This window comes from Peromyscus maniculatus, chromosome 4, assembly GCF_049852395.1.
Source record: "Peromyscus maniculatus bairdii isolate BWxNUB_F1_BW_parent chromosome 4, HU_Pman_BW_mat_3.1, whole genome shotgun sequence".
NCBI classification, from domain to species: domain Eukaryota; kingdom Metazoa; phylum Chordata; class Mammalia; order Rodentia; family Cricetidae; genus Peromyscus; species Peromyscus maniculatus.
Window position 1 is genome coordinate 47,803,152 of NC_134855.1, and position 27,744 is coordinate 47,830,895.

Sequence of the window (27,744 nt, forward strand, 5' to 3'; positions counted from 1 at the left end):
GTCTCCCAAAGTAATAGACTTTTCATGAATAGAAAACTGTAGAGTATGTAAACGTTGAAGAAAGAAATGTCTTAACTTAAAACTGGACTCTTCCACTTTTCCTGGATACTTTTGAGGGAGAAAAAGGGTTATGTTTTGTCGGTTTTTATTTTATTTCCATGTGGTATTTGCTTGTTTTTGTTTTTGTTTGTTTTGGATATTTTTTTGGAGAAAGAGAGAACTAATATGTGTTGGGTAGATTGGGAGGTTGGGAAGTCCTAGGAGGAATTGGGCAGGGAAAACATGATCAAAGTATAATGTATAAATATTTTTCAATAAAAAATAACTAATAAAATACAACCCAATTAAAAAGTGAAGCGTGGAAGTGAACAGACAGGGTCTCACTGTAGCTAAGGTTGGTCTCAAACTCAACATCCTAAGCGCTAGGATTATAGGAACGCACCACCATCCCAGCTGAAAAGTTTTTGGAAGCTATATTTTCCTCACTTCTGATATTATAAGATTAGGGAGCTGGTGAGGTGACCTGTAAAGTGAAGCATTCAGCTGGAGCTTTGGGGACCAAGAATTCAGTATGACTCATATTAGCCTTCATCTTCTGTCTTCAGGCCACCACAGGAATGTATATAATGTGCTGACATCAGCTATATCTACAGTGAAACTTACGTCATTGTTGGTTTATAACTGTTGGATACTGTGATAGTGTATACTGATTGCCAGTTGACTGGGTATAAAGTCACGTTGGAGGCAAATCTCTAGGCATGTCTTTGAGGGATTATCTTGGTCAAGTTAATTGAACTAGGAAGACACTCCCACGCCTCTGCCACCACCACCACATGAGGGCAGCATCATTCCCTAGGCTGGTGTCCTGGATAGAAGGGAGAAAGCAAGCTTCCTGACTGGGGACAGCTGCTTCTCACTCCTGCCACCGTGATTTCCCCGTCACAATAGACGGTCCCTGGAGCTGTGAGCCCCAATAAGCCCTCCCCTCCTGAAGTCGCTTTTGTCAGGTGGTTTGGGGCAGCAATAAGACAAGTAGCAAACACAGATGTGTTCAAGTATGTGGGGATATGTGGACTTCAGAAGTGGAGACTGCGGATCATATCGTCAAGCTCAGCACAAGTTGGCATTCTTTCATTCACTATCACCCTGCTTACTGTGAATAATGTATTTGGAATCTGCTTTCATCCAAGAGGGCTATTCATGCTTTTCTATGTACTGTGCCACTTTGGGGGCCAAGTTGTATTTATTCCTGGAACTATTACTTACTTACAATATATATGTATTTGGGGTCCAAGTTGCATTTATTACTTACAACATATATGTATTTATTCATGTAGTAACTTATTCATCAAAAATTTACAGATGTAAATGTAATGTTGATGTAACCAACAATCTTATTAAATAAGAAATACAGAAACAATGTAAAAGAGAAAGCCGAGAGGTCAGAGCTCAGAGCTAAAATCTCACCCTTCCACCTGCGGTGTCCCAGCTTCCCGAAAGAGAACTATATCCTGTCTGTTCGTCTATTTATAGTATTTTGTTCTGCCTTCTCATTGGTTGTAAACCCAAACACGTGACTGCCTCGTCACTGTCTGAATGTACAGCCCCCTAGGTCTTAAAGGCATATGTCTCCAATGCTGGCTGTATCCCTGAACACACAGAGATCTATGGGATTAAAGGCGTGTGCCACCACCGCCACACTCTTGCTATGGCTCTAATAGCTCTGACCCCCGGGCAACTTTATTTATTAACATACAATCAAAATCACATTTCAGTACAATTAGATTACCACCACAGAATAATGGGTCTGAAGAGACAGCTTAGTGGTTAAGAATATGGGCTGCTCTTCCAGAGGGCCTGGGTCCTATTCCCAGTACCCACACTGGTTGTAACTCTCGTCTTGAGGGATCTGGTACCCTCTTCTAGCCTCTGAGGCAGCAGCATACATGTGGTACATAGACATATAGGCAGGCAACACATCCATAAACATAAAAACAAATGTTTTAACTATAGAATATTGTATTAAGCATGATAGCTAGGCATGAAGAATGAACAAGAGCCCACCAGGTGACCAGTTGGGTCAATCCACCATGTACAATGGTCCTGAGGCAGTAAAGGAAAGAACTTGTTGGGAGGCACAGGTTCTGAGTGGAGGACATGGTTTGAAATGGTATTGGTAGGAAAGATAACCTATATATATATATATATTTTTTTTTTTTGGTTTTTCGAGACAGGGTTTCTCTTGTGTAGCTTTGCGCCTTTCCTGGAACTCACTTGGTAGCCCAGGCTGGCCTCGAACTCACAGAGATTCGCCTGCCTCTGCCTCCCGAGTGCTGGGATTAAAGGCGTGCGCCACCACCACCCAGCTGGAAAGATAACCTATGTATTATGTAAAGGGGTTGAGATTTGGTCATGCTGGCAGTGAGGATCTGCAAGGAAATTTGAGCAAGGTCATACAAGGTCAAATGTGTATGTTATGAGGCAATTTTAGCCACTGGATACCAGTTGGACTGCAGAGGATGAAATGGAGGACACAGGTTTCTGGGGAAGTATGGGCTGAGATGATGTATGGCTGGTTTGGAATGGGAAAGAGGGACTCCAAAGTAGAGTAGAGAGGATGTGATGCTTGATTGATGTATTAGGTCTCTGCTATTGTCATAGCAAATTACCCTGAACTTCGTGACTTAAAACAATCCAAATTTATTATCTCACAGTTCTGTAGCCTGGAAGTCCGATGTGACTCCACTGTGCTAAGACCAAGCATTCAGCAGGGCTGCGTTCTTTTCCAAGGCTTGGGGGAGAATTTGCTTTCTCATCACTCAGGTTACAAGCATAATTCAGTCCCAAGTGTGTATAGAACTGAGGGTCTCTGGTTTTTCTGAGTAACAATTGATGCTCAGCCCCATGTCACAAGGGTCTGCCTGCATTCCTGGCGTCACAGCCCACCCACTCCATTTTCAAAGGAAGCAGGAATGAGCTGTGTTTCTTTCACACTGACTCTCTACCTCTTGCTTCGTGTGTGTATGTGTTTATGTGTGAAGATGTCTCTGTGTGTGTGCATGAGTGCATACATGAGTGTGCATATAGAGGTCAGAGGTCAACCTCACATAGCTTTAGTGCTGTCTGTGACCATGGGGCTATCTTTACAGGAGTTCAGTTTTAGGTTCAGACCTCAGGCATTGAGGCAGGTAAACTCCAAACTGTCATTTTCCATCAGATTTATCTTCTTACATTACATTGAAATGCCTATACATTTTATCCAAAGGAGAGCTGGTTATTCTGCATCATGGACTGCTAGACCCCAAATTCCTACACCAGCAGGCCCCAGCACATAGGATGTACAAGCAGAGAAGAAAGAGGGTAGCATGTCTGTTCTCTCTGAGTAGACTCTTTGGAAACACCATAGAACAATTTGACTTGTACATCATCAGTCAGAATTCAGTCATGCAGCCACATCCAGGATCAAGATGCCCAGGAAATTGTAGCCTTTGATATGGTAGCAATGTCAGAATAAAAACTGTGATATAAGAAATGGGAAGAGAATAGATCCTGAGAGATGCATTGCAATCACATTATCTGAAATTTTTTTTTTCTAATCTCTAGCTGTTCTTACGGCTTTCCATTCCTCTGTCCCTTGAAGCTGAGCAGTATTCTGCCTTAGAAAACAGTCAGTACTCAAGCAAAATGTACAGTCATGACTTGAGTGTGTGGAAGTGTTCTTTTATTTACTGAACTCAATTTACCCACCAGCCCCTGTTCCCACTAATGGCAAGGAGTACAGTCAGTTCACTTCGGCTTTGTGCATGTGACTGTGACTGTGTGTCCAAGGAGGGGTGCGTGTGCCCACGCACACTCATGTAGACATCAAAGAAAGATGTCTGGTGTTTTCCTCTATTGTCTTCCCCTTTGTATTTTGAGACAAGGTCTTTCACTGAACCTGAAGTTCACCGTTTCAGCTAAGCTCACTGCTCAGTGAGCTCCCAGGATGTGCCTGACTCCACCCTGTCCCTTCCAATGCCGGGATTATAGGCATGTGTAGGCATGCCTGGCTTTTCTGGGGTGCTGGGGATTCAAATGCAGACCCCCTTGCTTGCATAGCAAGCATCCTTACCCACTGAGTCACCCCTGAGCCCCACTTTTGTTGTGTAGACGAATCTCTTTTCGGAACTAGTAGATAAATTCAAGGCTCTGCCTTTTCTCCTTTGCTGATTTCTCACTGGGGGTGGTCTAGTGAGCCGCTTACCTAGGAACTTTCCTGTTATGCCCTGTTCTCATGGACCTCCGGTGATCAGGCATGGAACATGTCTGCCTCCCTTTGGGAAGCTCGTAGAAGCTGGGGCACTGTTTGGAGGCTTTCAATTTCTCCTCTGCCTATTGCAGAGGTTGGCACATAGGAAACAGTTAAAATGTGACTGATGCAATCATGAGTATGCTTTAGATGTGTCATATAATTAATTCAAATGGCACCATAATGATCTGAAAACCCTGCATAATTAAAAGTCGATTTCTCTAGGCCCCCTGGCATCATGCTTATAGCTTTCTTACAGCACCCATAATCCTCTGCTCTCAGATACAATGGTTTGTGTGTTTGTCTGGCTGCTCATTAGCGGGTCTGTTCTTGAAGAATGCCCCTGCTCTTTGTGCCTCACACTAGTGCTGAGGTCAGGACAAAGTCCCCTTCAATCTGGGAAAATGAGTGACCACAGGAGGAGGGGCTGGCTCTGTGGGTTTCCACAAGTGAATGCTCCCCACCTGGGAAAGAGCAATCCCCCCCCCTCCGCTGCTTAGAAGGGCATCAACAAACACTAACTGATATTTTGCCCTTTACCAAACCTCAGTTTATTTTAATGCAAAGCCTTGCTTTTGTTTTTCAGAAATCCTCCACCCACTTTGCTGCACCCAGAAGCATGGTGTGAGGAATTTAACCACTTCATTTCACAGTGAGTATTTCTTCCTCTGGGAACTACCTATGTATGCAGCAAGGTCTTGATCTATGGTTTCTGAAACCCAAGCTATGGAACGTGCTTGGTCCTAGCTGGGCCCACTAGCGTGTTATAACCCAGGGGTTGTCCCAGTAAATGGCCTCAGGAGCTCCCACAGAATCTGAAGACTAAGGGATCCCAGCTGATTCAGCTGTTATCGGTCCTCATTATCACATGACCTGCAAACCAGCTCTGTAGACGATGCACATCTGTAGCTGATGTCTACGCTGGGGGCAGAGAGACACGGAAAACTGCCGGGTTTGCAGGTATGGCAGCTAGATCACTGGGCTTTGTTCTAGGATTTTCAATGCAGGACTCAAGCATCAGTTTCCAAGATGATGGGGGGCAAAGTAGGATCTTTGGCCTAAGGCATCAAGATGAAGTGTCCTAGCCATCACACAAGGTCTGGAGAACAAGAGCAAAACCCTACGGCATGGCATGAGGCCCCTGATGGCCCCACCAGGCCAGATTTACTGAGACTAAGACAGTAGAACCAACATAGAGACCAAAGGGTGACTCAGAGCTGAGATCTTAGGTTTGGGGCCTAGTCCTAGGAGAGGGCCACACTGGTACCAAATACATCTAAGATGCTCATTCAGCTTGAGGAGGCCCCAAATCCCCAAGTGAAGACTCAGTAATAGAGTAAGAACCAATCATTAGAAGCCACTACCAGGTAGAACTGGGAATAGATGCCCCAACACCTGGTATTCCAAACAAGAGCTTCAGAGACTGTGGGAGGAGAAAGTAGATGACCCAAAGTGCTGATAAATAGGGAAGGAAAAGACACATTTTTTTTCTCATTTATGCCTATGTGTGGTCTTATCTTCCACAAAGAGTCATGGTAACAAACCAAACAGGATCACCCTCCTTAATATCTGTCTAGCTCGACAATCTTCATCCACAGTCATTAAACCCAAAGAGCACTGAAAATAGAAGTTATTTTGTAGTTGAGTCATCCAGCAGCAAAACTTGACCTTATGTGAACTGATGTGGGGGCAATGTGTGCCCTGAACTGATGAGGGGCTATTTATAGTCATTATCTTTCTTAATGTGAATATTCATGTGTTTCAATGCAGATATATTCCTATTTGATGGTAGTGTCCTGCCCCAGATCCTTCTGCCTTGTTACATAATGTGCAGCCAATGCGCCAGTCTAGCTGTCTGAAATTTGATCAAATTTAGAATTCTAAACATGTTTGACCCCAAAGGAGTTGGTATGAGAGCTTGAGTTTGTATTTCATTTCCATTTCAAATGCAACAGAGCTCAGGGTCCCGAAAATTGTTTGTTTACCTAATCCCTCCTGGACCCGTGCCATGCCCCTCGGGATAGAAAACTCAGAGAACACTACCAAGAGACATGGCGTCGGAAGGTGACTGTGAGGTTTAGGGCCAAGGGAAAACTCAGAGAGCAGCATTGGAGGGTGAGGTACAGGGCCAAGGCTAGAGGGCATATCCTTGCTCCTCCGCCCAACTTCGTCATTTTTGCCCTAACTGCAGAATGCATGGGGACTGCCACAAGTCAGAACGACTGGCTACCGGCACTTGCTAGGCGGGCAGCACTCACATGGGAGCCAAGAAAGGACCACTTTCTGAAATCTGGGAACCACAGGAGGAGGTGGAGGAAACGGAAGAGCCAAAGACACTCCAGTGGCTTGTGACCACATTTCAGAGCACCCCACACACAGAGAGAAATCTCTCTGGATCCAAAGAATTTCCCTTTCATTCCATTGCTGTGCCGATAACCTTGACCAACCTTCTCTGAAGCTGGCCTAGAAAACTCCATTACATATTCACAGATACACCTTCCCACTCCACCATGCCGCAAAGCTGTGATTTGACTCACAAGTTCTACTTAAGTGTGTTTATCTCAAGAGCATGGTTGTAGTCTTAAACAGCACAGTACTCTTCCTGTGGATTTAAGGATAAGGTACATAGTTGATGGTAAGTGAAAACTTTTAGAGTCATGCTTGCTATAGAATATCTCCTCCTCCTCCTCCTCCTCCTCCTCCTTACCCGTTTCCTTCTGACAAATCCCATGGGAGGCCAATTCCAATCTGATTACGTTTTCTAACTTTGATATTTTCAGGAGTACTCATCCCAAGCTACTTTAGACCTTGAAAGCTCTGGAACACTGGAAAGGTGGGGATAGGTGGGGCAGGGGAGCAAACACAGAAGACAGTATTTTTGAGAATACATGTATTAAGAGCAAAGAAAAAAGTACATCTTAATGAGAGCACAGGAAAATCCTGACAGGTTCTAATGAGGCAGGAAGACGAATGGAAATCGGGTGATTACATGCTTTATTGTTGATTTGAGATATGGAAATGCTTCATCACCTCCCGCCCGCGCCGCGGGGGGGCCCCCCCGCCATATACACACAACACACACACACACCTTCCTCTCTCCACTTCTCTCCATCTTTAGTTATTGAGGATTAAACCGAAGACTTCAGGTATACTAGAAAAGTTCTCTACCCGTGAGCTATCAGTCATCAAGTTACTCAAGCTGGCTGGAACTCACTCTGAAACCTAGGCAGATCTTGAATTTGTAATCCTCCTGTCTCCGTTTCCCATGTAGCTGGCATTATAGGCCTGTGTCACCAGGCCCAGCAATCCTCTCTTTCTTTAATGTATTGTCTTATTTTCTTATTAGCAAAAATATTCCATGTGGTCCCAAGGTTTTTCTTGATCACACACCTCCAATCCTATTTTCTCCATAGCACTTAGAATCTTTAACCATGGATTCTCCTTCTACATTCCTTTTTAGTATGGACACTGATCATAACATTTCACATCTTAGGATAGTGTGATGGTTATCTTTGACTGCCAACTTTACACAACCTGGAGTCATCTGGGAAGGTGGTCTCAATGATGGGTTGTCTACATTTGATTGGCCTGTGGGGGATTGTCTTAACTAAGTTAATTGATGTGGAAAGACCTAGCCTACTGTATGCAGTACCATTCCCTAGGCAGGGGGTCCTGAACTGTGTAAACGCGGAAATCAAAGTGAGCACAAATAAGCAAGCAAGTGATCGTGCATGTATCCATTTTCTCTCTGCTCTTAGTTGTGGATAGGATGGGACTGCATGATTTAAGCTCCTGCTGGCATGAACTTCCCACAATGATGGACTGTCTCCTGGAATTGCTAGCTAAAATAAATCCCTTCTCCCCTATATTGCTTAGCAACAGAAATAAAAGAGATAGAAACCATATTTCCAAATACTGCCCCCCCATAGGGTTTCACCTGTCTCAGGCTGTCCTCAGACTTGATATATAGCTAGTGTTGGCCTTGAATTTCTTATCCTTCTGCTTCTACCTACTGAGTACTGAGATTACAGCCATGAACTACCATGCCTGGTTTATGTAAGTGTAGGACATACTGGGCAAGTACATTTAAAAACTGTGCTACATCCCTAGTTCCACCCTTTGAATTTGTAGATAAGAATGACTGCTCTAGTCTGCCATTACTCAGCTACCAAATATACTATGACCAAATGTGATTTCATTAGACCTGTTCAAATCTGCAGTTAACTGTAAACAACGACACACTTTGCATTTGAAATGTCTATTTAGAGAGCTTTGGTTTGCTTTTATACTTATTGTCTCATACTGGGAAAAATTAATGAGGAATTAACACCTTCCAACTATAAGCTTTTCATCTTTGCAGGTACTAGTTGGGAAAGAAAATATCTGAGAGTTTTAGTGAAATTGTTTTAAAGGGGAATCATTCAGATTATTGATTCAGTTCCCTTTATAGAACAAGCCACAGGGTACTGTATGAAAGTAAACTGCCTATTCTCTAAAAATAAACAAGGCTAGAAATATCTTCTTTAAAGAGTTTTATTTTTTTTTTTATTATGTGTGTGTGCGCGCTTTGTGCACATGAGTACAGATGCCCTTGGAGACCAGAAGAGAGCATCAGATCCCCTGGAGCTGGAGTTACAGGCAGTTGTGACCTGCCAGATGTGGGTTCTGGTAGCTAAACTTTGGTCCTTTGCAAGAGCTGTGTGCATTCTCATCCTCTGAGCCCTCTCTTTCATCTGACTGGAAATACCTTCTTGTTTTTGTTTTGTTTTGTTGTTGCTGTTTTTTTTTTTTTTTGAGATAGGGTTTCTCTGTGTAGTTTTGTGCCTTTCCTGGACCTCACTCTGTAGACCAGGCTGGCCTTGAACTCAGGTCTGCCTGCCTCTGCCTCCTGAGTGATAGGATTAAAGGTGTGTGCCTCCACTGCCTGACTTCACTTTCTTTTCTCTCTCTCTCTCTCTCTCTCTCTCTCTCTCTCTCTCTCTCTCTCTCTCTCTCTCTCTCTCTCTCATTTATTTGTGTATTTTATGTATGTGGATGTTTTGTCTTCACATCAGAAGAGGGAATCAGATTCGATAGGACTGCAGACAGTTATAGATGGCTGTGAGCCACTATACATGCTCTTGGAATTGAATTCAGGATCTCTGGAGGAGCAGCCATTGCTCCTAACCACTGAGCCATAGCTTTAACACCTTTTGGTACCCTATTGCTGTGTGACCTCTGAACCAAAGTGGATTCATCATTGAAGGTCTTAATATAAATAATAGGTTTTCTCTATTGTGATAATAGGCTTCTCCATGGATTCTGTAAGCCAGATCAAGCCAAATTTAAAAAGTAAAAGAACAGGTTTGTTTGAGCAAAGCAACTCCTGGGTGAGTCCTTCAGTCCCAGAGATAGGAGAAGTCAGGTGGCCGAACTAAAGCAGGGAGCTTATATAGCCTGTAGGCGAGGGGTGATGATGTGTCCGTGACAAGCTGGGTTTCTGCCCAAGTATGGTCAAAAGCTGACCACTTCAGGCGGGGTCTTGGGCTGCTGGCAGCTTCAGGGAGGAGCTGCTGCAGCCGCCAAGAATGTGGAACTGAGCTTTTTGGTGCCTTTTCTTTGTTGGAGATTCTCTGAGAGGGTGGGGTTTGGAGAGAGAGGAATGGGGCTTTTCAGATCAAGCAGGAGTGAGCTGGAGGTTCCAGCCGAACAATAAAATACCTGCCTGAAGCAACTTAAAGGAGGAAGGTTTGTTTGGGTTCATGGTTTGGAGAGGGGTGTGTGTCTGGTCCATCGTGGAGGCAAACACCTGGTAGGGGGCGCCGTATGTGATGGGAGCTCACCGCAGTTTCTCACTACATGGTTCTCACTGTGAGGCTGCTCAGGCAGAGGTGGGACTGGCTAACACCCTTGAGGTCCACACACCTGTGACCCAGTTCCTTCAGGCAGGCCCCACCTTCAAAAGGCTCCACAGCCTCCTCACAAAGTGCCATTGGCTGCAGACAGAGAATTCAAAACGCAGGAGTCTGTGGGACACACTTAATATATAAACCATAAGAGCTGCTGGTACCGCTCACTAGAAGACCCGGATGACACACCACTGATTGCCGAGGTATCTGGCTGCTGCCTGTAGCAGCGTAGAGGGCAGGGCTGCTGAGATATGGGTTAGTGCTTTTTAGGTTTGTTTCCAGCCACCTTATTTGGAGACAGCAGAGAGAGAAAAAAAAGCACATTTTTTTAAAGGCCTAAAATCCTATTAGCAAACCTGTCTTGCAGTTAAAAAGAGAAAAAAGGAAGCCCCCATCACCCTGGTTGGTTCTGAACCTTGGTTGTTGGTGATAATTGACTCATTCATATGAGTTAGTTACACATTTGTCAAAGCATGCCTCCTGACAGCTTAGTTATAATAAATTAAACACGGTACTCACATAAATTCTGCACTGCTCTTTATCCATATGCTGGGACCCTGCCTGAATTTTTTTTTTTTTATTTTGTCACTGCAGTAATATGCGACTGGCTTTGCAGCGATTTCATTATCAGCCTTTTCCCTTATAGCTAAAGCTATTTGCATAACAAGTCTATCAGGTTCAAGTACCTGCCAGCCTTCTCCTGTGTTAAGAGGCTCCCTGCAGAAATAGCCTTTTGATAAGATAACAATAATTTTCATTTGCTAACTCTACCTTGGCCCCCGGGGATGCCTCCTTCCCCCCCTAAGTTCAACCTAATTTAAGGCCTTTGGTCTAAGAAGTAAAAAGCACCTTTCTGACCGAAAGGTCTTAGTGAGCTATGCTCTTCCGATTTGTCTCTCAAACTCGTGAGGTTTTTATTGGGAGTTAGTTTCAGGACGTCAGTGGCTCTGGGCTGATTAGTGAGACAATAGAGATGGATTTGCTTTTGTTCAGGGCAAATCCACCAAGAGCATCCTGACTGCTCAGCCCAGTAAGGATGCTGTGTGATCACCCCCATGAAATGCTGTTTTGGGGTGGCTGCTCTGGCAGCGTAGGGAAGAAAAGTATTGTCTCTTTCTCACTCCCTCCAAGATGCAAGGTGGACACTCACCTGACAGATGTCTTTAATGCAAACGTCATGTGACTTTCAGAAAGCATGTGACTTTCAGAAATGAAGTTCTAAAGACACAGGGAGCCTGGGTGTCCCTTGGTTTCACCAAGAACGCAAAAGCAGGGTTGAGCAAAAGGGGAATGGACCTATTGGTGACAGACTGGGGGACTCGGGGAAGGGTCTCCTTAGCCTCTCCTTATAACCTTCGTCTTGGGTTTTTTAATAGGGAAACTCAGAAGGGTCCTCCTCAATTCGTAAACAGTTCCTGTTTGGGGGAGTGTTTCTGGTCCTCCAGTCAGTGGCTAACATGCAAGAATGTCTCCCTCCTTGACTGAGCACCATGCCTGAGCCCTCCCAGCCAGTCACAGAATATTGAGGTATTTTTCCAGTAGCTTTCAGAAGACACTCAGATAGATAGAAGCAGCTGCTCCGAATATTATTAGAATGTTATTACTGACCTGGGGAAAGGGTGTTTAAACATATTTAACCTTTTAAGACTGTGGCCCAGATTTACAGCTCCTGCTTCCTCTGCAGGTCCCCCTGTTGACTGGCTGTTTCCTCTGCTTGAACTGAATTTCTCTCAAGCCAGCAGTTCTCAGCTCTGTCTTTCTCCACTCCGCATTTCAAACTGCTTAATTCTACCCGGCTTTACAACATCAGCGAACTACGCACAACAATACATACCCTAACCTGGTGACTTATTACAGTCCGCAGAATTCTCAGGCTTTTGCGTCTCCTTAGCATCCCAGGAACCATACAAACGGTTAGTCCCTCCAGAAGCGGAGTGAGTCCACCATCACCTTTATTTACGTCACTTCTCACGTTGGTAACTTTAATTAAAAGGAGCAGCAGTGTCTCCTGTGACACACTCTCCATTTTGGATTCACTGAGCCACTGATTAGCAATTGTGGCTTCTTGACTTAATTAGCATCACTTGAGCTACAGGGAATTAGTAGATTAGTAAAAACTCATAGAAAAGGTCGGAATACTCTAAATTAAAACCTGATAAACTCTCCTTTGCCCTCTTCATGGGTGTTGATCTGTAGACTTATAATTGAAAACTGACTCCTGGTTTTGAAAAATTGGGATTTTTTTTCCCCTCCTTCATGAGAAGAATAAAGTTATGATTTCAAGGTTATACTTCCAAGAGTTGTCTAATTTAGATTACATGATGGGTCTTGTAACTTTCTGGAATTTTTGCATCATTAATGCTGTGACTGTGGGCTGGAGAGATGGCTCAGCGGTTAAGAGCACTGCTTGTTCTTCCAAAGGTCCTGAGTTCAATTCCCAGCAACCACATGGTGGCTCACAACCATTTATAATGAGAGCTGATGCCCTCTTCTGGCCTGCAGGCAAAATATGCAGACAGAATACTGTATACATAATAAATAAATCTTTTAAAAAAATGCTGTGACTATATCCTATGGCCACATTTTACTGCAAAGGAAGATAAGAAATAGTCCCTGGGTTGAGTTGCAGTGGGTCCAGATCATGACCACTATCCCTAAATGAAGGGATGAGCATATGAAGAGACAGCCATTGGTATCAAGTCGCTGGGTAGGGAGGGTGCATGATTCCAGAGAGCCAGCAGCCAGCAAGTGGTAAGGCTCAGTATTCTTACTAACAGCCGCTAGGGGTCTGGAGGGAGAATGGGTGGAATCCACAAGGCGGTGTCATAACAGAAGGGGGCGTCTGGAGCTGAGGAAAGCTTCTTGTCATAACTCCACCCAGGCTGGTCTGGAAGAGATGGAAAACGGGTCACTGGTAGGGATAATGGAGTGGCTGTGTGGCTAGCTCAATAGTCGTTAACACACAGAACTTTCACCCCTCAAGACTGCACAATGCTGTTCCTATGTCCCCAACACTCTTCCCTCTACCCCTCACCTGGAGCCCGCCTGCTCAGATAGCACCGTCTCCGAGACAGGAGTCACCGACATCCCCCTAGTGCCTGTCACTGTCTGATCATACTGGATGGTAGGGTTCAAAGCCAGTGTCCTGCCCCTCTGGAACAGCACCACCCAGAAAATGCTCAACAGAGCCCTGGGATGAACACATGAGCAGTTAAGAGAACCGAGAACTGAGAGCCAGACCCCGGCCTTGCCCTGCAGACAAGCGTGGGACATGTCCCTGTTATGTGAACGTTAGGTTTGACAGGACCTGGACTTGAAGCCCAGCTCCACAGAGTGAAGCAGGGAAGAGCAGCTGAATTTTCAGTGTCACAGATGGCAAAGAGGGGGAAAGACAAATTGTAAGTTTGTTTTTGCTGGAGGCACAGGCCTCTGGGAAATGGAATTCATTATAAGTCCCCGTATTCTACAAGAAAGGAAACTGGAGGGCTGGGAGGTGGTTCAGTAGGTCAAAGTGCCTGCTGCCCAAGCCTGCCAACCAGAGTTCAAGCCTAGAATCCATGTAAAAAGCTGGATGTGGTGGTGTGCACTTGTGATCTCAACACTTCTGCCAGGAGATGGAGATGGAGAGACAGGAATTCCTTGGAAGATCTCTGGACAGGCAGCCTAAAGTACACACCACAGAGGCAGAAACAAGAGACCCTGCCTCAAAGCAGAGTGGAAGACTCTCAAAAATTGTTCCGTGATCTCCGTTTATCCTCTGGACTCCACATACACAGGCATGTATATGACTGACTGCATTCATACACGTGGACAGAATGAGGAAGGAAGGGAGGATGTTCCTCCTGGGGCTTTCAAGAGCTGTGACATTCTCCTGTGTCTACATAGCATCCAGCTACCTCCTTTCTCCTCTGTTCCCTGGCTGCTCCTGTTCCCAAGGCTCCTTCCACAGTGGGGCTTCCACAGACGGTGGGGGAAGCAGGTCAGAAGAAAAGCTGGCTCTGGGTCACTTAGAAATGTAATTAGAAAAGGAAATGCAGGCCCATGTGACCAATCATTTTTCCAGCCTGCTGGTGACTTTTAGATGGGATAAAAATAGCAGACATAGCCCTTTGGCTGGAAGAAAGGGCTGCATGTGTGTGTGTGCATGTGCGTGCGTGTGTGTGTGTGTGTGTGTGTGTGTGTGTGTGTGTGTGTGTGTGCGTGCGTGCGTGCGTGTGTGTGTGTGTGTGTGTGTGTGTTGTGGATTTATAATTTACAAGAGTAGCATTAAATACAATCAGTTGCCAGGCCTCCTATTCCATTTTATGTGTTTTCTATCACCTTCTTGGTATTTTAACTCAGAATTTCCTAACATTATCAAATGCATGATACTTAGCTGCCATACTGGGTTAATGAGTGAGGAAAAATCATAGTTGGAATTTTTTGTTATTGTTGTGATTGAGACAGGTCTTGTTATATAGCACAGGTAACATGGAAATCAAATTCCTTCTGCCTCAGCTGTAGCTGTAGTTTTCTCCAGTCCTGCCTGGCCCACCGTCAGGACAAATCTCTCTCACCCACCGGTCCTGCAGCCGCTCAGACTCAACCGAGTAAACACACAGAGACTTATATTACTTATAAACTGTATGGCCATGGCAGGCTTCCTGTTATCTAGTTCTTCTATCTTAAATTAATCCATTTCTATAAATCTATACCTTGCCACATGGCTCATGGCTTACCAGTATCTTTCATGTTGGTACTCATGGCAGTGGCTGGCAGCATCTCCTGGCTCAGCCTTCCTGTTTCCAGAATTCTCTTCTCTGCTTGTCCCGCCTATACTTCCTGCATGGCTACTGGCCAATCAGCATTTTATTTATACAGAGCGATATCCACAGCACTCAGCCTCCTAAATTCTAGGATTACAATGTGTGCCATTATGACCAGCATGATTTGATTTTTGGATTGAAAGGGTATTTATTGAATTCAAAAATAATTTTATTTAAAAATAGATATTTTGATGAAATAATAGGAATTCTGCCTTTAAGAAAGTATGGAAGCTTACATCACCAGGCAGGAACAGTGCTCTGAATACTGGCTTTCACCTCTCAGGCTGTGGTTTGAATGGTATCCCTCAAAATCCACATGATTTAACCCTCAGTATCTCAAATGTGACTTTATATGGAAATAGGCCTTTGTAGATGAAATTACTTAAGATGAATGCATACTGAGGCAGGATGGGTCCTAACTCATTATAATAGGTGTCTATATAAAATAGAGAGATTTAGGTGTTGCATTAGTCAGGGTACTCTAGAATAACAGAACTTACATATCTTGGCCAGTGGTTTTTTTTTAAGATTTATTTATTTATTATGTATACAGTGTTCTGCCTGCATGTATGCCTGCATGCCAAAAGAAGGCACCAGATCTCATTACAGATGGCTGTGAGCTACCATGTGGTTGCTGGGAATTGAACCCAGGATCTCTGGAAGAGCAGCCATCTCTTCCAACCCCTGAGCCATCTCTCCAACCCTTGGACAGTGTTCTATTGCTGTGAAGAGACACTAAGACCATGGCAACTCTTCTAAAAGAAAGTATTTGATTGAGGCTGGCTTACAGTTTCAGAGATTTGGTCCATTTTATCATCATGGCGGGGAGCATGGTGGCTTTCAGGCAAACCTGGTGCTGGAGCAGTTGAGAGTTCTACATCAGATCTGCAGGCAGCAGGAAAAGAGAGAGACTGTGCTTGGCATGGGTTTCTGAAAACCCACCCCAGTGACAGATTTCGTACAACATGAAAGGATGAAATGGTGCTGGTGGGTCAGCGGAAGAGTCACGGCCACGGCAGAACCCAGTATTAGTTTTCAGAGCTTTAATGGAGGGAAGGGGGGGTGGGGGAGCCAGGCCTGGGAGGGGAGGGAAGGGGGGCAGAGAAGACAGCAAAGAGGACACAGACAGAGAGGGTGGGGGTCTGTGTGTGGCTTTTTAAGGCGGAGATTGCATGACCACGTGACAGTATGCAGTACGCCCCTTGATGATGTAAGACGTTAGACCCGGAAGAGTGAGAGCAGGATCCTAACACAACAAGACCACACCTCTTAATCCTTTCAAATAGTGACACTCCCTGGTGAGCAAGCGTTCAAATCTGTGATCCCATGTAGGCCATGCTTATCCAAACCATCACAGAAGCAGACTCAGAGAGAGCATGTGCAGCCTGGGCTCAGGCCGTCTCTCACTAATAGGCTATCAGAAGCGAGGATAGAGGCCCGTGAGACAAGGAATGTCTGCTGTTGAAGTCACCCAGCTTGGGATACTTCCTATAGCAGCGCCAGGAAATGAATACACCCCGTGACTAGTGATAGGACTGTAGGTGGTTTGATATTCCAAGAAAGGATAGCAGTGTTTCCCTACCTGCCTCGAGGAGTCAAAGTCAAGGCTTAGCCTTGTGCCACATAGAATCTTTGCCTTTCTTTTTCATTTCTTCCCTTCCTTCCTTTCACTTTCTTTTCTTTTTTTGTTTAAGTATATATACATTATTAAGGTTCATGGTAAATCCTCTGTCTCAAGCACACTGCACAATAGTGAAAATGGAGAATTTCTATAATTGTTAATGATTTGTGGACCTTGACGGAGGCCTGGGCATGAAGATGTCTTGGTCACAAAAACCTCAAGAGGAACACACGATCATAGGGAGATATGGCAAACTGACGTCACCTTATACCCACTGCTGACCAAGAGGTCACCATCAAGCTGCGTTGAGAAGGATCCCATAAATCACTCTGGTCCCTAGGGATGCAGGCATGGACTAGTGTCATTTAGTGATAGCTGTTACAGGCTTATTGTTGTTCAATCTTTGCAGTCATAAAGTTTACTTTTTTTTTTTTTTTGAGACAGAGTTTCTCTGTGTAGCTCTGGCTGTCTGGAACTCTCTTTGTAGACCAAGCTGGGCTCAAATTCATAGGGATTCACCTGTCTCTGCCTCCTGAGTGCTGGGATTAAAGGCATGCACCACCACTGCCTGGCTACATTTCTTTTTAATTATGACTAAATTTTCTGCTATTTGAAAATCCTTTGTGGCATATATATATATACTTAATTTAGCCAAAGAAAACCAATTTGCTTATGTTTAGTAAATCCTAAAAGATGTGTGCGAACTAAAACAAATTGTTAGACAAACTTGAAGAGGTACAAATAATCATTTTTTTCAATAAGCTTTTCCCTGCATGGTGCCAAAGATTGGACCCAGGGTCTCACACATACAACTGTTCTAATCACCGAGCAACACCCCAGACCTTACACTAAGCTACACTTACAGGTACCATGTGTCTGGCAAGGTGGAACACACTTTGCCTGTGTGATTTCACCGGATCCTAACTGCTGCTAAACAGGTGGTTGACCACTCACATGGGAAGCTGAGCTTCTTGAGAGATGCGATTCAAATCCAGGTTTCTGTGGTGTTCCAATATCTTCTCTGGGGATTAAGATGCTAGTGTGTGTTTGTGTGTCTAACATTAACCCTTTAAAAACTATTCTGTGTGTGCCTGTGTACATGCTCATGCTGTACATGTGTGGAGGCGCCGGGTGGATGTCAGCTGGTTTCTTCTTTTGCTCCACATCATGTACAAGCCAGTGCACATCCTTGACAACTGAACCATAGTCATCACCTCGCCCAGCTCAGTCAAGTGTGGAGCTCTTCTATCAATGGATGCTAAATGATGGAGTGCCAGTTTATCATTGACCACGTGAAAAGAGATGCCTTATCATTGAGTTTTAAGGCAAACTACCTGAAAATGGTTTTCTTTCTCACAACAACAAAACAAAGACCAACCAACCAAACAACAAAATCAAACCTCTCTTTTCTGGAAAAACTCCTTCCTGAGAGAAAAGAGGCTGATAAAATGGGGCTGGAGAAATTGGGGGCGCTGGTCCAAATCAGGAAGGATGGCACCATTATAATGAAGCAGCGCATGAGGGGGACACTCATCATGGCTGAGGGGTGGTCTGTGTCCAGCCTCTGAGTAACTCACTGCTGACACTTTACATGCAGAAGTGAGTAACTTTACTTTACATGGGTGAAGGCCTGGGATCATACTATGCCTGTGACTTGCTATTGTTTTGGTTTTAATAGTCACCCGGAGGAGAGTTTTGCAAGCTAAGTGAAAAATAAACACAAATATGAAACTCTGACTTTGCCCTGTATGTATAATGAGTTCTGTGCACAAGGTGAATTTAGAGTAGCCTGTAAAAATGACTTGAAGAAGTTCTCCCTAATGACAATTACCTCCTAAGATTTGGCGGTGTATACAGACAGGCTTAGGCTGAAATGTTAAGTGTACTTGTTGACTCTGTTGTTGGCTGTAGAATCAAAACTCTGTATTAAACCGGTAATTAGGAAAAGAAAGAAAATGTAGAGGATCGTTGGTCTGTCCAGTTGCTTGTGTTGAGTGGATGCACTGTGGAGCTTCTATGTTTTAAGTTCTAAATTTCTGCCATTCTTGAGAGTTGTAAAACTCAAACACCATTCTTAAGGAAATTTATTGTGCTGGGCAATGGTGACACATGTCTTTAATTCCAGCACTCAGGAGGCAGAGGCAGGTGGATCTCTGTGAGTTCGAGGCCAGCCTGGTCTACAGAGTGGATTCAAGATAACCAGAGCTATACAGAAAAACCCTTTCTTGAAAAACAAAACAAAACAACAACAAAAAAAAAAGAAAAGAAAAGGAAAGAAAGAAAAGAAAAGAAAATAGAAACTTATCACAAGAGCTGCTAATTAAGGGCATTACTTATAGAACTGCATTTCTGGCTGCACCATCTTAAGATGCATGTGTGTGTCCATGCATGCAAGTGTTTGCATGTGTGTGCTTGTGTGTGCAAGTGTTTGAGTGTGTGTGCATATGTGCGCACACATGTGAGTTTGTGTATCTGTGTGTGTGTGTGTATCCATGTGTGTGTGTGTGTGTGTGTGTGTATCTGTGTGTGTGTGTGTGTGTGTGTGTGTGTGTGTGTGTGTGTGTGTATACTGTATGTATAAGCACTATGTTAGCCAGTTTTGCTTATATTCCTCCCCTTCTCTTTGGAGCATGAGCGGTGCTTTCCAGAATTTAGAAATTAAGGGAAGAGACCTGGACACAGAGAAGTAATTTTCATGTATAATCCAGGAGGGTGTTACAAGCTTCCTTTAAGCCATTTGACTTAGGTACCAAAGTAACTGTAATTTAATGCAGAGAATGTAGCAAATTATAATGAACAGCTTTCTAACTGCATCCTATGTTCATATGCTAAAATCTGGATACCGGAATTTCAGCAATTGCTGAAATGGATGAAAGTCTCCTTAATATAATGCTTATAAAGCAGAAAGACCCCTTGAACCTCTGCAGTGGCACCATGCTAGTAAATAAGCCTCGTTGTAACTGTCCAGCAGTAGAATGCATGGCACCAGGAGTGAACTCTAAGGCAAACTGTGGGCTTTCGGTGATGATGATGTGTCCACTCAGGTTTATCAACTGTAATAAAGTACAGTTCCTGTCAGGGATGGTGTCAATGGGGCTCTAAGTAGATGGTAGAGAGCAAGAGGGACCCTGTGCCTTCCTTTCAAACTTGTTGGGAACCCGAAAGTGATCTAATAATGAAGCCTTTAGTAAGATAAAAAGGCCTTTACCAGAGTAAGCCTTTAGTAAGATTAATAAAGGTAGCAGAAAAAAAGCCCTGTGCATGTTTCTTCTCTAACTGAAACCATATGGGAATTTATTGGGAAAACGGGAGTTGGTGGCATTCTGTTATTACAATATTTATCATACAGTTATGGAAGGGAGTAATTTATGATCCTTGCTTGCAAAGCCAGATCGATACAGAGATAAATGTCCTTGCCACAATAGAATTTATATCATCCACGTGATAACTGACCACTGTGTCATCTGTCCAATCATTCATTTCATTATCTGATGGGACTAATGGAAGGCTGATATGGATGTGATTTATTAGTGCACACCAGTGGGAAGCCATCGGTCCAGCTTACCTGTTACCTGTCCTTGGCAGCACAGAGCACGGTTGTCTACCTCCAGCTGCAGGCAGCCGCAGAAAAAGTCACCCACCTTGTCCCACACTGGGCATCTCTTGTTGAATTAGAAGCGATCTTCCGTTTCTTACACTTGTGGAGTCTATTCCATTTCTGCCCCCTGAGCACAGCAGTCTGCCTAGAGCAGAAAGGCTCAGGTAGCTGCTCTAAAGAGAGCCTTGTCACTAATTTCAGGTATGTTTTGTGACATTATCATTCCATATCGCCTGTTTATGCTTGGCATCACGACACACGGCTTAAAACTCAGAGCATACTCCAGGACAGGTAAAGGGAATAGACAGGATCTATGGGGACCAAAAGTTGGGCACATGGGAAAGAAGACCAGAGAGCTCACTGAACAACCCATGCAGGGTTTGTTCCCCAACAGGGGGGATGGGGAAAAAAAGAACCGATTCCAGCAGCCCCTTCAGTTTGGTTCTCTCAGCCCCCTGGGAACACTCACTGCCTGCAGTATCTGTGATTCGCCTTGTGAGGGTTAATCAGTGGGCCTATTATTCAGCAAATTAAAGGCTTGGCTGCCAGAGAGTTCCTTTCAGAAAGGATTAGGGTCTCTGATGAGGCTTTGAAGTAATGGATGGAGCTGTTCTGCTAATGGAGGAGGGCTAAGGACTCCCCGGACTCCCCTGGCAGCCAGTGTGGTGTCTTTATTCAGTCCCTTGCCTAAAAAAAGAAAAAAATATTTTCTCTTGCAAAAATGTGATGCTCACACAAGGCGCTGGATTGACATCCCAGCGGGTGGGGGTCGGGGGGCACTTCTTTCTGTTGTAAGAGTACACACAGAAGTGCTTCCTGGCTGCTGTGGGTGGCAGCGTCCAGAGGAAGAACCATTTCTCCAAAGAGCAGCAACAGGAACCAGTGGGGTCTTAGAGTTTATTGTCCTTTTAAAAGGTTTTGGCTCGGAAGTTGAGCTGAAGGGCTAGCAGGTGACAGGCACGGTGGTGGTGGTCTGTGTTCTCAGGACCACTGAGCAAGGCAGCCAATCGCTTTGCAAAGTGTCGATTTGCATAAAACATTGACAACTACCTATTATCTGACGAGACCGCCGGCCCTCCCCCCGCCCCAGGCTGTTATGGAAACCAGGCTGGTTTATTTCCCCCAGTTTCACGTCTGCGCCATCCATAAGAGCCATGGAGTTGGCAAGTGGCCAGAGAAGTGTTTAGTCCACGTTCGTCTTCACCAAAAGAGCAAGCATTCAAAGAGAAGCACGGAGTGTGGGTGTCGGTGTTACCAGGATCATCGAAGCTGTGGGCCATTATTGCTCTTTACCAAGCTCCCTGCCCCCGTTAGGCGTTAAATTCTGAGATGCTGGCGGGAGCCTCTGGTGGCCGGAGCCTCTGCTGGCTGCGTTTGTCATACTGTTCTCTGACCACTTTTCAGTGGTGTCGTGCTCTGGTCACCCCACCCTCCCCCGCCCCCACAGCCCCAGCTCTCTCCTTTGGGACTTAGTCGTTCCGTTCCTTTCTTTGAGTTGCTGTCTACCCATGGGCCAAACTCTGGAATCTTCCTTTGGCCCTTTGCAGCGATCAGGATAAGTCTTGGCATCCGCCTTTCCTTGACTCCATTGATGATGTCCACGGAGCATTGCACTGTACAGATTGGGAACATGGGGGCCCAAGCCTGGAATGGCTCACCGACTCTCTAGTAGAGTTAGGCCCAGATTAAGATGGGGAGCTCTGTATTGGCCACCCAGGAGAATGTTTTTACTGGATGGTTTCAGGCATGCCCCAGGATTGGAGAGTGCTGTAAGAAACAGCTTTATGAGCTGTGTGGCCGTGCTCAGTGCACAGCTGTTGTATCCACTACCCTGCAGGCTCATTACACATTCCTGTGGCAAGCTGAAAGAGATTTTCTTCAGTCTCACCACCAATGTCCATGTCTTTCTGAAGTCACGGGAGGAGCTGGGCTGTTCGCAAATCACAGATTACAAGATACATGGAAGAGACATTTCCCCTTTTACATTGTCTACTAGGAAGCTTCGAGTCAAATTTGTGTCCACCCTCAATAAAGTCATTTATTTGGTATTTTTGTTCCTATTTTCCTTACAGAATTTCTCCATTGCTTTATCAATTTTTCCCTTGGCTTACATTATTTTTATGTTGCCTTATTGCACGTATCTTAGTATGTTTAAGCATATATTTTGTCCTTACATTATTTCTGGAACAAGATAAAGTTTTAAAAATCAACTGTGTGCCCAGCTAGGGAGAAGGCGAGGTGAAGGGACTGCTTTGAAACACAGTCTGGGGGTTTCCCCAAAGATAACTCAAAAGTTACCATCATCCGATTTAGCAATTCCACCCCTACGTACGTTCCCAGGAGAAGAAGACCTGTAACCACACACAAACCACATAAGTAAATACTTCTAATAAGCTGCAGATGGTAGCACATGATTGTACTCCCGCTACTAGGGAGGTAGAGGTAGGAGGATCACAAATGAAGGCTAGCCTAGGCTATACAGTGAATTAGATGCCAGCCTAGGCTTCATAGTGGGATCTCTATCTCAAAAGCCAACCAAGCAACCAACCAAATAGACAACAACAAATATTCCTTACACCATTAGTTTATAATTGTTTAAAAGTGAAAATTACCCAAAGCTTATCAATTGATAAATGAAGAAAATGTGATGCATTCACACAATGGAAGATGATTTTTAATAAAAGGAATGAAATATTAATGTATGCTGAAGAATCCTGAAACTATGATAAGTGGAAGAAGCCAGTCCCACATGTTATATAAATGCTCAGATCTGGCAAATTCATGGAGATGGAAAATAAATTAGTTATTGCCTGGGATGGAGGCATTTGAGGGAAACAGGAAGAGACTGAGAATGGATGCAGAGTTTCTTTGTGAGGTGATGAAGTCAAACATTGATTATAGTAATGACTGCCCAACTATGAAAATACTAAAGATCTTTGGGTGGCACATTTTAATGGCTAAACTGTATGGTTGGTGGGTTATACCTCATTAAAGTTGCTATGAAGTCATTTTTAGTGTGTCCTGGCATGGAGGCAGAAGCAAGGGGATCACTAGAGTTCAAGGCCAGCCTGGTCTACATAGGAATTCCAGGTTAGGTGGGATTGCACAGTAAGAACTTCTCAAACAAATAAATAAGAAAGAAAATTATAGACAATGACTAGCAGTTGTTCATTTTATAGAGTAGTTTTTGCTGTTTTTTTTTTCACTTAAAGTTTTTTTTTTTTTCCAAGACAGGGTATCTCTGTGTAGCTTTGTGCCGTTCCTGGAACTCACTCTGTAGCCCAGGCTGGCCTTGAACTCACAGAGATCCATGTGCCTCTGCCTCCCGAGTGCTAGGATTAAAGGTGTGTGCCACCACCACCTGACTTTTTCACTTAATTTTTATTTAGTGCTTAGTGTGCATTTGACAGTACTGGCTTTTAACAGGATCTGCTGCTGGGTTTGGGATTATGAGTCTTTGTAGCTAAGTTGGGTGGCAAGTTCCCTGTACGTTATTTGGTCTGGTGTCCTTGACCTACTAGTCAAGCTTTGAGATGGCTCAGAAGCAGGTGCCTTGCCTCAGATATAAGGCTGGCCATCCTGTGGTCGAGGCTGGCCATCCTGTGGTTGAGGCTGGCCATCCTGTGGTCGAGGCTGGTCATCCTGTGGTCGCTGTTTCGTCTTTCAGTCTCCTCCACCCTTGCCACCTTGAATTCTGTGAATGAGAGTAAACAAGGAGGTCAAGAGACCCAGAGAACTGTAAGGAGAGAGAATGATCTAGAAGGAAGGTGGCAGTGGTCCAGAGCAGCATCAGCTGTGGCTGGGACAGATCCCTTGGGAAGAGTGAGCTGAAATGAGACTAGGGAACTGGTAATGGCCAGGCCTTGGTGGTCCTTTGGGAGGGGTTTTAGTGGATGGTGAAGGTAGAAGATAGATTTTTATGTTCACAGAGATCTAGCTGCTGGTCCTGCTGTCAAATCGAAGTTTGCTTAAAAGTCCACTAGTGGCTGCTTCTACATTGTCAACCGGTCCTCACGCTCCATAGCAACAACCATCATCTTTCTCCTCCTGCATCCTCCATTCAAACTATGTCCTTCCTAAAGAGAGTCCTGTTCTCACCAACTGATTCTCTACCATGTTGTCAGTCTGTTTCCTAAAGCAAAGACATCCCTGGGCCTCCACAGGGGACTCCTGAGCCCTCCATCTGACTGTCTCTCCCTTGCACTTCCTCCCAGTGTCCACTCTGTCCTTTAAGAACGTCACCTGTCATGTGAAACACTTGTCCTTACAGCTAGAGCTGTTTACTTCTTCGGGGTTATGACAGGTCCTAGACTTGAACTACCATTGCTAATCCATCTATTCTGCCACTTGTTTCCACATCCCACGAAAGCAAACGTCTGACCCTAGACACCTCTGTCCTCAGCACTTGGTGTAATGCCTTTCATGGTAAATGTGCATGCATGTTTATGAAGGAACCATGATGTTGGTCTCACCTAGCCCTTTGGCTACTCATGTGTGTGAGTTGGTATTACCACAGATACATAAGTTTCTGAGTGTTCCTAGGCAAGTGCTTGCCATTGGGGTGGAGCTGGTTGTTCAGTTGTCTTAGGGACTGCCTAAGTGTTATCTATTCCTTGCCCTCGGAGGTAAAATGCATACAAATGAGAATTATGGATTGAAGTCAGAGCAGGGTGGCCAGCAGGATCAAGAGAAAGAAAACAATTCAGATATCCCCGGGCACGGAAGCCTGTGCTAAGAAGCCGACCATGACTGTTTGTCAAAATGGAAATTGATTTTTAAATCAAAGAAATGACCCAGACATTCAAAAACAAGAGTACCCAAAAGCTTGACCTTAAAAACACCAAGGGTTTTTCTTTTGCTGAGTTGTCAGACCCCAAAAGTCCCCTCTCCCCCAAATGCCACAAATTCTGCTTAAGGATATTTCCTATCAAACAGAAAATTTGTCCTCAATAGTAGGAATCACATGGAAAGCCATGGATTAATTACCCATCTGACTGAACTCCTCAAGTTAGATTTGTAGAATATTGGACCCAGTTTAGTTAGGTGGGTAATTAAGGAGACAGCAGACCTTAACAACAAAGAAAAGCTAGTGTTATGGTCCAATGGTCAACTCTGAAACTCAGGTGCTGCAAATGTGGTCATGTGGAGATGTAGGGCCTCTCGGGGGGTTCAGGTCATGAGGGCTCCTCTCCCATGAGTGAATCACCTTCTGCTTTGTGAGCATGACACAGCCTTCCTTTGGGGAAGCCATGTTGGGAGCAGAGAACATTTGTCTCTGACGTGAACCTTCCTGTGTCTAGATCTTGGATTTAACAGTCTTTAGGACTGTGAGAAATAAATTTCTTTTCATCTCCATCTGCTTTCTTTAAATATTGTCACAGCAGTGCAAGGTGCAGTACAGACTAAGACATATCTGTGGCACTCCTGCTGGTCGGGTGTGCCATAACTGCCTTCCTCCCCAATCGCTTGGTACAGTGGCTGACCACAGAACTAGCATTTATGGAGTGTTTATCATATAGAGAGCAATGTGTAACCATTGCCTTGCTTATGCTCCACAACAATCCTGTGTCCAATAAATAAATAAAAACAGGAACTCAGTGAACCTAAGTAAAACTTATACATCACTGCATAGCTCTGCGAGTGCTAGATTTGTCCTCGGTACCTGACTTAATGCATGTCATTGCCCCAGTGTTTTTAAAAATATGCCATGCTCGGGAGAAGAATGGGTTTTGTCATTGAATGAATCATTTAAATGTATCAACAGACTATTTAGAAAGTGCTGTGTCGATGTGGGCAAATGTTCCCAGAAGGCTTTGACTAGAAAGGCTGATTGATTAGTTCATCAGTGACTGTGGAGAGGTGGGAATGTTGCCAGTCTAGGACCCAGTTACAAATTATCTTGTCTGGCTATCCTGAAGTTCACTCTGTAGACCAGACTGGCCTTGCACTCAGAGATCCGCCTGCCTCTGCCTCCTGAGTCCTGGGCCACCACCGCCCAGCTGTTTTGGGTTCTTTAACAGCCACCATCTCCTTCTGAGTGTGACCTAACATCCTTGTGGCCAGCAGTGAAACCTTTTGAGATGCATTAACTTAATAGACCACTAGGTGCCCTCAACCCCAAGGCTAATGCCACTGGATAGCATCTGAGGCCTAAGGAAGATGGCCTCTACCACCACTTCGTTGAGACTTACCTACATGGTACTTCCCAAAATATATTTGAACAGCACCTTGATTTATGATTTTTCTGTGTTTTGTTATTATAAAGCTTGATGAAACTATTACCACATTGGAACACGGTATTTAGAAAAATGTGAATCTGTGTTCTGGACCATGGTCACTCCCATTTGGCTCCAGGACAAACCATAGTTTTCTTTCCTTTGAGGTGAGGGCTGTGTCTCTTAAACACAGATTTGGCAGCTCCTGGATTATCTTGTTCGACTCACGTGACTTCTGGGGTCAGCTCCCACCTCTCCAGTGCTCCCAGTCTCCCTGGGCTGCTTTAAGCAAATCTCACTTTAATTTTCACCTTAAGTGAAGACCTCCAAAGATAGCCATGGTTGACATCTGATTTTCTGGTCAAGTCTGAAGGATCTCTAGCCAATCCCTGCCACTGCAAAGACCCAAGAGGCAACCTTAGCTGTGCTGAACAGTGGTGATGACAGCTGCTATACTGCCCCCTGAGAGAGAAGTCCCAGGATCCAGTGCTCCACTGCCCGGTGGCTTGGGATTTTTGATGCCTTGTCACATGAGATGGCTCAGACAGTAAGAGCTTGCTGTGTAAGCAAGAGGGCTTAAATTCCTACTCTCGGCAGCTACATAAATTTGGGACACAGTGGTGCACTCCCATAATCCCAGTGCTGGGGAAATGGAGACAAGAGGACCTCTAGGCCTTGTTGAACAGAGGAGTTCCAGGTTAAGTGAGATAACTAGTCCCCCCCAAAATAAGTTTACAACAACTGAGTAAGACACTCGACACTGACTTCTGGCCCCCACATGCATGCACAGGCACGTACCTTTGCACATGCACATGCACATCATAGACACACACACATATCTGCAGACACACGAGAAGAAAATCGTCAGTTTCATTGCAAAGTGCTTTACGTCAGAACCCAACTGAGACGGTAAGAAGCATGGTAGTAGTGAAGGACCACCAGCTACTGCCCTCAAAATGCCCTTAGTCCTAGGGCACCAAAATTGAGACATTTGGGTTAGGGAGATAGACCAGTGGGTAAAGATACTTGCTGGGCGAGCCTGGAAGTCTGAGTTTAATCCTTGGAACCCAAATAAATATTTCAAGAGAGAAGCAAGTCCACAAAGCTGTCTCTGAATTCCATGCATGTGCTGTGGCACATGCTTCAAGGCATGCATTGCATGCATGCACATACACACAATAATAACAATACATTAAATTTATAAACATTTCTGCGATTTTCCTTGGCTGCCGCTATATCCAGCAGAGGGCACGCTTGCAATATATCCATTACAGAAGGTGGCACTACCATCAGCAGAATAAAGCTGCCACCTCCCTCAGCTAACTTTTC

The 27,744-nt window shown here is 44.6% G+C and overlaps 1 protein-coding gene across 2 annotated transcripts in view; it reads left to right on the plus strand.

The window, feature by feature from the left end:
- The window catches only part of Myo3b (myosin IIIB), a 394,965-nt gene that overhangs the window by 139,423 nt on the left and 227,798 nt on the right, over positions 1 to 27,744 (plus strand). For both annotated transcript variants that reach the window (XM_076569620.1, XM_006972402.4), the window contains one exon: positions 4,875 to 4,940. In XM_076569620.1, coding sequence (XP_076425735.1) covers positions 4,875 to 4,940 — 66 coding nt within the window. The remainder of the gene's footprint in view (positions 1 to 4,874; positions 4,941 to 27,744) is intronic.